The 12,334-nt window shown below is 56.2% G+C and overlaps 2 protein-coding genes across 3 annotated transcripts; both read left to right on the top strand.

The window, feature by feature from the left end:
* The first annotated feature begins 13 nt into the window (after positions 1 to 13).
* Ddx41 (DEAD-box helicase 41) lies at positions 14 to 5,706 on the top strand. Its single transcript, XM_005078371.4, has 17 exons — positions 14 to 156; positions 233 to 343; positions 582 to 741; positions 822 to 896; positions 1,015 to 1,075; positions 1,177 to 1,313; positions 2,005 to 2,077; positions 2,188 to 2,341; positions 2,426 to 2,562; positions 3,352 to 3,514; positions 3,910 to 4,041; positions 4,282 to 4,353; positions 4,453 to 4,549; positions 4,688 to 4,837; positions 4,922 to 4,993; positions 5,104 to 5,214; positions 5,384 to 5,706. Exons 1-17 carry the CDS (start codon positions 130 to 132, stop codon positions 5,518 to 5,520), a joined length of 1,869 nt encoding a protein of 622 aa, XP_005078428.1. The 5' UTR covers positions 14 to 129; the 3' UTR covers positions 5,521 to 5,706.
* Positions 5,707 to 5,849: 143 nt separating this feature from the next.
* On the top strand, positions 5,850 to 12,334 carry Dok3 (docking protein 3). 2 transcript variants are annotated; one of them, XM_021231992.2, is made up of 6 exons: positions 5,850 to 6,888; positions 7,560 to 7,638; positions 8,507 to 8,812; positions 10,989 to 11,088; positions 11,182 to 11,354; positions 11,449 to 12,334. In XM_021231992.2, the coding sequence occupies exons 2-6, from the start codon at positions 7,573 to 7,575 to the stop codon at positions 12,136 to 12,138; spliced, it is 1,335 nt and encodes a 444-aa protein (XP_021087651.1). In that variant the 5' UTR covers positions 5,850 to 6,888; positions 7,560 to 7,572; the 3' UTR covers positions 12,139 to 12,334. The 2 variants fall into 2 exon arrangements, with proteins under 2 accessions (XP_021087651.1, XP_040611979.1); XM_040756045.1 differs by having other exon boundaries at positions 5,850 to 7,638.

Genomic DNA, 12,334 nt, shown 5'->3' with positions numbered 1-12,334 from the left:
GTTTGTCCCGATACGCGATCCGGTGCTCACGCCGTTGCTAGGCGACGGCGACAGTTTTTTCCCTTCTGATTGGAGTTCCGATGAGGCGTGGTTTTTTTGCCCGGGCATTGCGCATGTGTGCGACCAACGATGGAGGAGTCGGAACCCGAGCGGAAGGTGGGAGTGAGGCTCTGGGTCCACGCGAGGGGGAGCGGGAGGGGGAGGGGCCGTGGGCTGACTCGGGTCTCTGCAGCGGGCTCGCGCGGACGAGGCGGCCGCGGGCGGGAGCCGCTCCGAGGACGAGGATGAAGACGACGAGGACTACGTGCCCTATGTGCCTTTGCGGCAGCGCCGGCAGCTCCTGGTGAGGGCCCGCATTCCGGGGGCAGCGGGGGCGTGTCCCCGGCGGGAGGGGGCGACCTGGGGAGCCGAGGTTCCGAGGCTGACGAGTTCCGGACAGACGTGCGTGAGCTCCAGTGCACACGACCCCCTTCCCCGAAAAAGCCAGGGTCCTGGCGCCGACCCTCCCGGTGCCGTCTCCCCACCCCACCCCATCTACCGAGGCTTGGGCTTGACTCTGAGGGACGCTGCTGGCACTTCAGCTCCAGAAGCTGCTGCAGCGAAGACGCAAGGGAGCCGCGGAGGAGGAGCAGCAGGACAGCGGCAGTGAGCCCCGAGGAGATGAGGACGACATCCCGCTGGGCCCCCAGTCCAACGTCAGCCTCCTGGATCAGCACCAACACCTCAAAGAGAAGGCGGAAGGTAGGCTGAGCAGGATGGAGGGCGGCTGAGCCTGGGACTCAGCGCCCCGGACTCTCGGGCATCTCGGCTTCTTTTGTCAGCGCGCAAGGAGTCTGCGAAGGAAAAGCAGCTGAAGGAGGAGGAAAAGATTCTGGAGAGCGTGGCGGAAGGCCGAGGTATGACTGTAGCGGGTGCACAGAGGAGCTGGACCGAGCCGTCTCCTCCCGGCCCCAAGCACATTGTGTCCCGAAGGGTCTGAAGCAGGAACCCCAATGAGCTGTTCTGTCTCCTCAGCCTTGATGTCAGTGAAGGAAATGGCCAAAGGCATCACATACGACGATCCGATCAAAACCAGGTGTGTCTCTCCAGTCAGCGTGTGTGGCTGAAGCCGGGCGGCCGTACGGAGGCCCAGCCACACCAGCCGCCTGCGCTAACCTGTGCACTGCCCGCCTGCAGTTGGACTCCCCCGCGTTACGTCCTGAGCATGTCTGAAGAGCGGCATGAGCGAGTTCGCAAGAAGTACCACATCCTGGTAGAGGGAGATGGCATCCCACCGCCCATCAAGAGTTTCAAGGAGATGAAGTTTCCTGCCGGTATGTGAGGGGAAGGGAGATGCCGTGCTTTTACAGCGACGTTGTGTCCCAGCCCCAGCCGAACTCAGCAGTGGCAATGGAAGGTTTGAGATGGGATTTCCCTGAGTGGTTGGTGGTGGTGGTTAGTTGTGGGGGAGAAGTTCTCCCGAGATAGGGTCTCACTCTGCAGCCCAGGCTGACCTCATCCTTCATCGTGCTGAATGCTAGTGCTAACATTGCAGGCGTGGCCTGCGTGCCCTGTGTGGAGGTAGGTTTGAAACCAGGTGTCACTGGAGTCCTGGTTGTCCCAGAACTTAGCTGTGCCTCCCAGCTTCAGGGCTACAGGTGTACCCCACCTGGCTAGAGAAAGGGTTCCTTTTTTCTTTTCTTCCTTTTTTTTTTTTTTTTTTTTTTGGTTTTTCGAGACAGTGTTTCTCTGTATTGTTTTGGAGCCTGTCCCAGAACTTGCTCTGTAGACCAAACTGGCCTCAAACTCACCAGATCCACCTGCCTCTGCCTAAGAGTGCTGGGATTAAAGGCGTCACCACCAACACCCGGTAATGAAAGGGTTTCTTTAAATTTGTTTTCAGATGCTTCGTCTGTACACAGTCTTCTGCTTGGACAGAGCTGTAGTGAGAACACTGTTAGGCTCAGATAGATGGGAACCCACCACCACCACCACCCCCCAGCCTAACACCCATTATTTTTACAGCCATCCTTCGAGGTCTAAAAAAGAAGGGCATCCTCCACCCCACACCCATTCAGATCCAGGGCATCCCTACCATGTGAGTCTGGGCTGTGGGCATGGAGCCCTTGAGGGCTGCAACAGAGAAGCAGTGCCCATTTATCCAACTGTTTCTGCTGGCCCAGTCCTGAAGCTGTCCTCTCCCAACAGTCTGTCCGGCAGGGACATGATTGGCATTGCCTTCACCGGGTCAGGCAAGACACTGGTGTTCACCCTGCCTGCCATCATGTTCTGCCTGGAACAAGAGAAGCGATTGCCTTTCTCCAAGCGTGAAGGGCCTTATGGGCTCATCATCTGCCCCTCGGTAAGATAGGCTAGCCTGGGCTAGCCTGGGGTCGGTAAGGACTGGGGCTGACCTCTGGTACCAGCCTTGTCTCTATGCCTTTAGCGAGAGCTGGCACGGCAGACCCATGGCATCCTGGAGTATTACTGCCGCCTGCTGCAAGAGGACAGCTCCCCCTTGCTGCGCTGCGCTCTCTGCATCGGGGGAATGTCAGTAAAAGAGCAGATGGAGACCATCCGACAGTATGTACGGACACCCTGTCTCACGGGCATCCCTAGTTCCCAGAGCAGCAAAGAACCCTTTAGCTAGTGCTCGGTCTCCCAGAGCTCTGTGAGTCCAGCCCTTGAGGGAAAGTGGGTGTGGGTGTGGTGGAAGGGTGTGGCTGGAAATTGTGGGAGTGTAAAAATGGGATGTCCCGTTCTCTGAGATGTAAGAAGTCAAAGAAGGCTTTGCAGGGAAGGTGCCATTCTGATTTTTGCAGAGGGGCAGTTCAGGCAGAAAGCTCAGAGATTGGAACCTGGTGTGTATAGAAAAATCAGAGCTACTCACTGTGATTAACCAAGGAGACTAAGGTACCGATGTGGGGGCAGACCCCAGTACCACGCCTGACCTTTCCAGGTAGTTCAATCCCCAGCAGACATCTCCAGTTCGCTGAACACGGCCCTGAGATCACAGTCATACCATACCAGAACCCAGCCCTGGTCTGAGGTGTCTGCAGGCTCAGGGAAGATGTAGGTACAGAAAAGGTAAAGCAGCTTATCAGGAAAGTGAGTCCAACACGGCCGGCAAAGGGATGCAGGAGCCAGGTGTCTCTAGAGGCTCAGGACAGCCCTGAGGGAAGGTGTGTCAGGATCAGTGCCACCAGAAAGGTGCAGCCCTACCAAGTAAGCAGCCTGGCTGCACAGAGGACAGCGTGGGGGACGTGCTGAGAGGCAGGGAAGGAAACAGCAGAAGCAGAAGACAAGGTACAGCCCCGGTAGGTGATAGGGAGAGCCAGGTAGCCCGAACCTCAGGGTTCTCCTTGTTCTCAGCGGTGTGCACATGATGGTAGCCACACCTGGACGCCTCATGGATTTGCTGCAGAAGAAAATGGTCAGTCTGGACATCTGTCGCTACCTGGCCCTGGATGAGGCTGACCGTATGATCGACATGGGCTTTGAGGGCGACATCCGTACCATCTTCTCTTACTTCAAGGTGCCCACCCCTGCCTCACTCGGGCATTCCTGCACAGACGTGTACACGCTCTGTACTCCATGTTGACCTGCAAAGGGTCTGTGCACTGTCAGGCTTCTGCCTCTCAGGGCCTGTGTCTCAGCTCTTCAACTCCCTCACACCCCACCCCTCATGCCCTCCATCTTGCCCTGCATGCCCTTAGCTCAGCAGCTCTCAGCCTTCCTAACGATACCCCTTAGCACAGTTCCTCAGGCCGTGGTGGCCCCCAACCATAAAATTACTTCACAGCTGTAATTTTTCTACTGCTGTGCATTATAATGTCTGATAAGTAGGATATTTGGTATGTGACCCCCAGAGGGATTAGAACCCACAGGTTGAGAACCGCTGCCTTAGCCCCCTTCCCCACCCTTCCTCAGGGCCAGCGACAGACTCTGCTCTTCAGTGCCACCATGCCGAAGAAGATTCAGAATTTTGCTAAGAGCGCCCTGGTAAAGCCCGTCACCATCAACGTGGGACGTGCTGGAGCGGCCAGCCTGGATGTCATCCAGGTAGGCAGGCGCTGCTGTCGGGCAGGGTACCAGACAGGATGAAGCCAGCCATGCTCCCCCATGCTAACTGAAGAGCCCACCTTGTGACCTGCAGCCAAGGCCATTCTTAGACTGTCCAGCCCTCTATGGCCAGAGGCTTCTGGTCACCCAGCGCAGGCTGGGAGCCCGGCTGCAGTGAGTGTCAGGGCCATGACTGGTGAGCCTAGTCTTGGGTCACCTGACCTGGCCCTGTGGTGGCAGGAGGTGGAGTACGTGAAGGAGGAGGCCAAGATGGTGTACCTGCTCGAGTGTCTGCAGAAGACGCCGCCGCCCGTGAGTGCAGCCGGCCAGGCGGCCCGGGGTCCCAGGGTGAGACACGAAGGCGGGGACTGAGGATGGTGCCTTCTGACTAGAGTTGGCCTTTTTGGGCAGGTGCTCATCTTTGCAGAGAAGAAAGCAGATGTGGACGCCATTCACGAATACCTCCTGCTCAAGGGTGTTGAGGCTGTGGCCATTCATGGGGGCAAAGGTCAGAATGGTCACTACTTTGGCATAGACCTGCTGCCGTGACAGCTTCCTGCCTTCCCATTCCCTGCCTCTGCTTGGCCAGCCTGTGCTACTCCCAGCATTCCTACTGTAGTTCTGACACATACCTTACCCACCCTAGACCAGGAAGAGCGAACCAAGGCCATTGAGGCGTTCCGGGAAGGCAAGAAGGATGTCTTAGTGGCCACAGACGTGGCCTCCAAAGGCCTGGACTTCCCTGCCATCCAGCATGTCATCAATTATGACATGCCTGAAGAAATCGAGAACTATGGTGGGGACTCTGGGAGAGCGGTGGGCTGGACGGGGAGGGCCAAGCGTCCAAGGAGGAGGCTACAGACTGTTTCTTCCCTTACAGTGCACCGAATTGGCCGTACCGGGCGTTCAGGAAACACGGGCATTGCTACCACCTTCATCAACAAGGCCTGTGGTGAGTCTGTCGTAGCTACCTTGGCCCTACCTTGGGTCCTCCACGTGTAGCTCCCCAGGTTTTAGCTCCAGGGTGGAGCCTGATGGTACCCCACTGTCCCTCTTCTTTAGATGAGTCAGTGCTCATGGACCTCAAAGCCTTGTTGCTGGAGGCCAAGCAGAAGGTGCCACCTGTTCTACAAGTGCTGCACTGTGGGGATGAGTCCATGCTGGACATCGGGGGTAAGTGCTGAGCGGGAGCTCCTGTCTCCAGTCTACGGCTGGGGGCTGCTAAGGCAAGCAGACCGAAATACCAGGAAACGAGTCCAAAATGGTAGGGCCAGCTTGGGGTCAAGATCTGGGGCCTGAAACTTGGCCCTGTGACCTTGCTGACCCCTCTCTCCACCCCCAGGAGAACGCGGCTGTGCCTTCTGTGGAGGCCTTGGCCATCGGATCACTGACTGCCCCAAACTTGAAGCTATGCAGACCAAGCAGGTCAGCAACATTGGCCGCAAGGACTACCTGGCCCACAGCTCCATGGACTTCTGAGCCGTCTGTCTTCCCTCTTCTCCCCAAGAGGCATCAGTCACAGGACTCCAGCCATGCGTACACCAGCCCTCAAGACAAGAAGCCAGCCCCCTTGGCCCAGCTGGCCTGGGCAGTCCCCGTGCCCCCAGAATTACTATTTTTGTTCTTCCCCCAGCGCCATTAAAGCACAATCCCCTCTGTCTCCGACAAGCTCTTCCTCTTCCTCACCCACCTGCCCCCTGCTTCCTGGATAAGCCTCACCCTCTGCTCCAGTGCCACCCTGAGGCAAGACATCAGCGTCTCCCAGAGTTGCCAGCCTGCTGTAGAAGGGACTGGCCAGCTGGTGTCCTATCTGGGGTTCAAGGGTATCTGGTCAGGAATGCCCAGTAACTCGGGCCATAGTTGTGGATCACGGGGAAAATGGTTGTGTCCCTGGTCTCCCTGCCACCTGCCACTGCTACTGGTCTCACTCTTCCTGTGACTGCTCCAGGGCCCCCGAAGCCGCTGGCTTCCCCTCCCTGCCTGTGCAGGCTCCCAGCCAGAAATCCTCTGCTCCATCTGCTGAGGAAGTGGTAGGTGCCACCGAACTGTCATTCTGGCCACAGAACCCTCTGCCTGTTCTGCCCCACTCTTTACTGGGCTGGAAGGACAGAAATGAGCCAGATGTGTCACACTGGGGAGCCACAGGTAAGATGCACACATGCGTGTGTCTGTTGCAAGAGTAACCCACCAAGCACTTCACCTCGCAGCAAGAGGGGGCAAAGAAACGGCGCAGCAGAGGCCGGGCACTCGGTTCCTGTGCACCAGGAGCGTGGTATGGGAAGCATATACTGACTCAGCAAAGACAGCAGTTGCTCAACCTGTGTTTGTCACTCAGTGTGAGGCCTGTGGCAAGTTACCTAACATCTGAGCCTTAATTTCCTCATTGTCGAAATGCTGATGAGAATGCAAAGGATAGGATCAGACTAGAGCTCAGAGCTGCCTGGACCACAGAGGACAAGGGGCCAGGAGCAAAAGGGCCCCTGGAGTGTGTCTCCTGTCTACTTTGTGACAGCTAAAGAGCATTCCTCATCCTGGTTATAGCATTCTTCCCCAAGGTGACGTTACATAAGTGACGAGGTACTTCCATAATTAATATTCATGCACAGCCCCAATTGAGGGCTCCAGCATGTGGGGGGGAGACACTGGGCAGGAAGCAAAGCTTTAAGGATCATGTGACCTCCCTGGGGAGCACACTGGGGGCTTGCCACCCACACGCAAGTGACAAGCAGTGAACCTGACGAGCCCTGTGACTACTGCTTGCTATGTGCGCTGCTTCACTCTCCAACCTTGGAGAGGTCAGGGAAGGCCTCCAGGAGGAAGCGGCCGCCTGTGGCAGGAAGAGCAGCGGTAAGGATTGCCCAGAAGGGACTGATGTGGAGAGATACCGCTGAGGAAGTAAAGGCGTGAACACACGGCCGGAGTGGCCCAGTCTAGACTGGAAGGGAATAACGGGAGGTGGGGGGCTTGTGGACACAGCCAGGGTGGGCCCATGTTGACTGAAGAGGAGAGTGTGAACTTTGGAAATACTTGATTGGGCTGGGAAGATAACTCAGTGGTAGAGCAATTGTCTTAGCATACCCAAGGCCCTGCGTTAATCCAATACTGCTAGAGAGGCAGGTAGACCTCAGAACGGCCACCGTTCTAGAGAGGGAAGGGTCTAAGGATGGGGCCAGGGCTGTGCAGTTCCCATCCATGGGGTGCACAGCTGCCTGGGGATGGGGGAGGGTTCAGAACTCGTGACTCAGGGCATCCACTCTGTGGTCAGACACTCACATCCAGCTGATCCAGGTACATGCGCAAGAGGCAATGGCCCCCCAGGCCCCAGGCTCCCCATGCCATAGGCATGTGTGGCCTTGGAAAGGCAAGAACCCTAAGGTTCTGCTATCCCTCCAGTGAAGACCAGGGTCCCCTCCCCCTAGCCCTGCAGCTGTCTCTGGACGGAGGGAGGGGGAAGTGGCCAGAAGGGGAAGTCAGAGGAGTTCCTGTCCAGCCTGTCACCAGTCTCCTCGGGTCTTCAGAACAGCCGTGGTCATGGAGTCTGTGGAGACCCCTGTCAAGGATGGCATCCTCTACCAGCAGCACGTGAAGTTTGGCAAGGTGGGGACCTCAGGCTGCCAGTCATAGGCAGAGAAGGAAACCTCTGCTTGGCCAGACAGCCTTTCTAGACCTGAGCATACTGGGAAGGGGGTCTGGGTTGGCTGAAACCTGGGAGTTTGGGAGTGGAGCTTCTTGGCCTTAGGTTAGACCTCAAGCATCCTTTGTAAGACTGCCTCACACAATGATAGAGATGCCAGGACAATGGAGAGTCTTAAACCTACATGTGTGGTGGCCCCGAAGCTGGGGAAGGTCAAGGCCTGAGTGGCAGGAGTAGCACCCTGCAGACGGAAACTAGGTCCCCAGACACTTGTGAGGAGAGGGGTTGAGGATTCCCTTTCCTCCTTGAGCACCAGACTGTACACCCTCAGTTCAGCTGCAGCTGCTCCCTGGGTAGAAAACTGTTTCCTTTGCTAGATATCATTTGCATGTTTCCTTCCTTACCAGCATGAAGCTAAGGCCTCCTTCCCACCGCACCCATGGCCTAAGTGCCCTTTCTGGTTGGGGGTTGGCAATAGATAGCATAGCAGCAGTGTCGGTTGGCCTGCCGTAAACACTTGATATGTTACAGACAACCCAGTGGGAAGGCCTTGAGAGACTGCTTAAGGGTTTGTTTGGTTTGGGGGGTTCTTTTTGTTTGTTTGCTATTGCTATGGAGGTCATTTAGAAAAGGGCAGGATGGGATTTGAACTCAGGGCTGACCAACCCCAAATACAGACTTCTTCCTGCTTACCTTTGCCCTAGCAAGGCCTCCTCCTTCCTTTAACCTAAAGTCTTAGCGAGGCAGAAGTCAGGTGACCAGTTGCTCAGCAGTTTGTACAGGGCCAAGTAGCAGGGGGAGCCTTCTTCCCAAGAGTCTCCTTCTTCACAGAAATGCTGGCGGAGGGTGTGGGCGCTGCTGTATGCAGGAGGCCCATCAGGTGTAGCTCGACTGGAAAGCTGGGGTGTCCGTGATGGTGGCCTGGGGCCAGCAGGCGACAGACCCGCAGGGCCTGGCCGACGAGGCGAACATCGGGTCATACGCTTGGCTGACTGTGTGTCTGTCCTGCCTGCGGATGGTGAGAATTGTCCCAGGGACACTGGTGCCTTCCTGATCACCACCACCGAACGAAGCCATCTGCTGGCCGCACAGCACCGCCAGTCATGGATGGGCCCCATCTGCCAACTGGCCTTCCCGGTGAGTGTAAAGTGAACTGGCCTGCGGGGACCACCTCACCCTTACTCCTGTCCCTGCCTAGCCAGAGTCTGCCACTTGCTAAGCGCTGCCAAAACCTGGCAAATCTGGGCAACAGCTCATAAATCCATGAATGGCAGATCCCGTGCATGCTATAGAGAAAATCAAACGATAGATCAGGAGACCTCCAAAAAGGAGAGTAGGCTTGAGCCCTGAATCCCAGGTGAGGACCCACCAGGCAGAGACTTGAGAGAGGTGTCTGAGGCACACTGGCAGGTGTTGTGACGCTGGTGACAAGGGCAAAGACCCTGAGGCAGGAAAACATGGTATGTATGCTAAGGAACAAAAAGTAGGCCGGGGGGCTGGAGAGATGGCTCAGAGGTTAAGAGCACTGACTGCTCTTCCAGAGGTCCTGAGTTCAATTCCCAGCAACCACATGGTGGCTCACAACCATCTATAATGAGATCTGGTGCCCTGTCTGACCTCTAGGCATATGTGCAAGGAGAATGCTGTATACATAATAAATAAATCTTTAAAAAAAAAAAAAAAAAAGGAAAGAAAGTAGGCCGGCCAGCAGCCGAGGCACACAAGAGTCAATATCTTTAGGAAGTTCAGTGAGAGCCTGCGGAAACCACCGTGGGCCATGTGTGGGTTGGAGGTTTTATACTGAATCGGAGGGGATGGCTTTGGAGTATTAAAATAAAGCCAGAGGCTGATGGTTGTGAAGACTGGGGATTCATGATAGAAAAAAACAGTCAACTCTGGTAGTTCCTTAGAAAGTTAATCATGGAGCAGCTGGAGAGACGGCTCAGTGATTGAGAGCACTGGCTCCTCTTACAGAGGCCTCGGGTTCAATTCCCAGCATCCACATGGCAGTCACAACTGTTAAGTCCCAGGGGATAAGACATCTTCCTCTGGCCTCCATGGTTACTGTACACTTATAGTACACAGACAGGTGTGTAGGCAAAACACCCATACACATAGCAATAAATAATAGACACTTTTAAAAACCAGTCATGGCATGCCTTTAATACCAGCACTCGGGAGGCAGAGGCAGAGGCAGGCGGATCTCTGTGAGTTCGAGGCCAGCCTGGTCTACAGAGCGAGTGCCAGGACAGCCTCCAAATCAATACAGAGAAACCCTGTCTCGAAAAACCAAAAAAAAAAAAAAAAAACAGTCATGGGGGCGTTGGTGGCGCACACCTTTAATTCCAGCACTCAGGAGGCAGAGGCAGGTGGACCTTTGCGAGTTCAAGGACAGCCTGGCCTACAGAGTGAATTCCAAGACAGCCAGGAATACACAGAGAAACCCTGTCCAAAAAACTAAAACAACGACAAAAAACAAACAAACACAAAAACAAGCCTTGAACAGCTATGGCACGAGAAGTCAAAGACAAGGGTGGCATACCATTTTTAAGTTCATCTGTATCCAGAACAAACAAGTCCACACAGAGAGAATGCAGGTGCATGGTTGCCAGGGAGCGTGGGAGGCGAGTGGGTAGGGACAGCTGATCTGATGGGTACTAGACTGTCACGTGTGATGATGAGTTCTGGAATTAGGTGCTGCTATGGCTACACAACCCTGTGAATATAGGGGAACACTGAATTGGGTACTTTAAAATAGTAATATTGATTTGTATCACTTGTTTTTAAATCAATGCACAGAATGGCAGGAGGTGGGTTTTGCTGGCCTTGCTCATGTGTAAAGAGTCACAGAGGACTGTCAGAACTGAAAGAATTGCAGGCCTGACTGTGGGGGGGAGTTGGGAAGGTCAGGGGTGACCTGCAGGGGGCGATAGGAAGACGATTGGAGAAGCCTCAAGTTTTACATGCTGCTGCTGCTGCTATTGCCTCTTTGCTGCAGGCCATCAAAGCCACATGGACGCCAACCCCACCCCTGGCTGTAGAAACATCCCCGTGGCTGCCCCCAGCTTTAGAGCACTAGGAATAGCCTTGCACTGCAGGGATAGCCTTGCTCCAAGACCAGCACTCTCAGGGGAGCCCCGGGGAAGGGGGGGACTGCTGCCCATAGTACAGATGGGAAATGACATAGGAGAGCCCAGAGTCCTGCAGAGTGCCAGGCAGAGTGGGGCTGGTGTGTGGAAGCTGTTGCCTGCTGGCCCTGCTGGGGAGGAGGAGCAGGGTGGGTTCTAACTGGTGACTGTAATCTGTTCCTCAGGGCAACGGAGAGTGTTCTTCCAGATCAGGGCAGGCTGAGACTCCAAAAAGGGGCTTTGTGGCCATGGAGGAAAACTCGATCTACTCCTCCTGGCAGGAAGGTGACGAGGGGGAGACCCTAGGGCAGCCCCACACCAGCCCACCCCAGCACTGTCCCTGAGAACTGATGAAATGTCATTGCTTCCCGAGGATAGCGGGTGAGTTCCCAGTGGTGGTGCAGAGGACAGAGGCCACCAGCCGCTGCCACCTGAAAGGGCCTTACCTCCTGGTGCTGGGCCAAGATGACATTCAACTTCGGGAGACTTCCAGCCCCCAGGCCTGCTACAGCTGGCCCTACCATTTCCTGCGCAAGTTCGGCTCTGACAAGGTGAGGTGCTGGCCAACTTGACGGGTCCCTACAGGGAACAGTGGTCCTGGTCGTCGGCCACTGACCCCTGCCTGCCTGTGTCACTTGTGTGCAGGGCGTGTTCTCTTTTGAGGCTGGTCGCCGCTGTGACTCAGGTGAGGGCCTTTTTGCCTTCAGCAGTCCACGTGCCCCAGACATATGCGGAGCCGTGGCTGCTGCCATTGCCCGCCAGCGGGACCGACTTCCAGAGCTGGCCGTGTCCCCACCCTGCCCCCTGCCTCGGGCCCTCTCCCTACCCTCCCTAGAGCCCCCTGGAGAGCTTCAAGAGGTGGCCCCAGGATTTGAGCTGGCCACTTCCAGAAAGCTGCCTAGGACTGATCCTGGGCCTCAAAGCCTGCCACTGCTGCTCGGTCCCACACAAGAAGGGACAGCATCCGCTCTCTATGCATCTGTGTCCAAGCAGGCCAGCAAGCCCACAGCCAGTGGGGAGTACCTCTATGAGAACCTATGCATGCTGGAGGCCAGTCCTGGGCTGTCCAATGGGGGTCCTGAGTCCCAAGAGGGCCCTCCTGGTGGCCACAGCCCCCTGGCCAGTCCCATCTATCACAACAACGAGGACCTGAGTTGGCCTGGCTCGCCCCATGACAGCAGCCTGGAGGCCCAGTACCGGAGGCTGCTAGAGCTGGAGCTAGATGAGGCTGCAGGCCCCGGCCGCTCCAGTGCACAAGCAGGCATCAAGGCCAAGTTGGTGACCCTGCTGAGCCGTGAACGGAAGAAGGGCCCTGCTCCCTGTGACCAGCCCTGAAGGCTTGTGCGGCGGCGGCGGCAGCAGGACAGAGGTGATGTCCCAGGAAACGGAGGGAGCAACTTCCAACGTGTCCCCTGCCCACTCTGACGAGCAGGGACAAGCCAGGCAGCCTGGGAGGAACCACACACTACCCTACACGCTCCCAGCGGACAGTGTACAGATTGACCAATAATAAAGCTTGCCTACCAACTTC

Source organism: Mesocricetus auratus, unplaced genomic scaffold (genome assembly GCF_017639785.1).
Source record: "Mesocricetus auratus isolate SY011 unplaced genomic scaffold, BCM_Maur_2.0 Super-Scaffold_100013, whole genome shotgun sequence".
Taxonomy (NCBI): domain Eukaryota; kingdom Metazoa; phylum Chordata; class Mammalia; order Rodentia; family Cricetidae; genus Mesocricetus; species Mesocricetus auratus.
The sequence above is the reverse complement of the archived record's forward strand: the minus strand, read 5'-3'. Positions and strand labels throughout refer to the sequence as shown.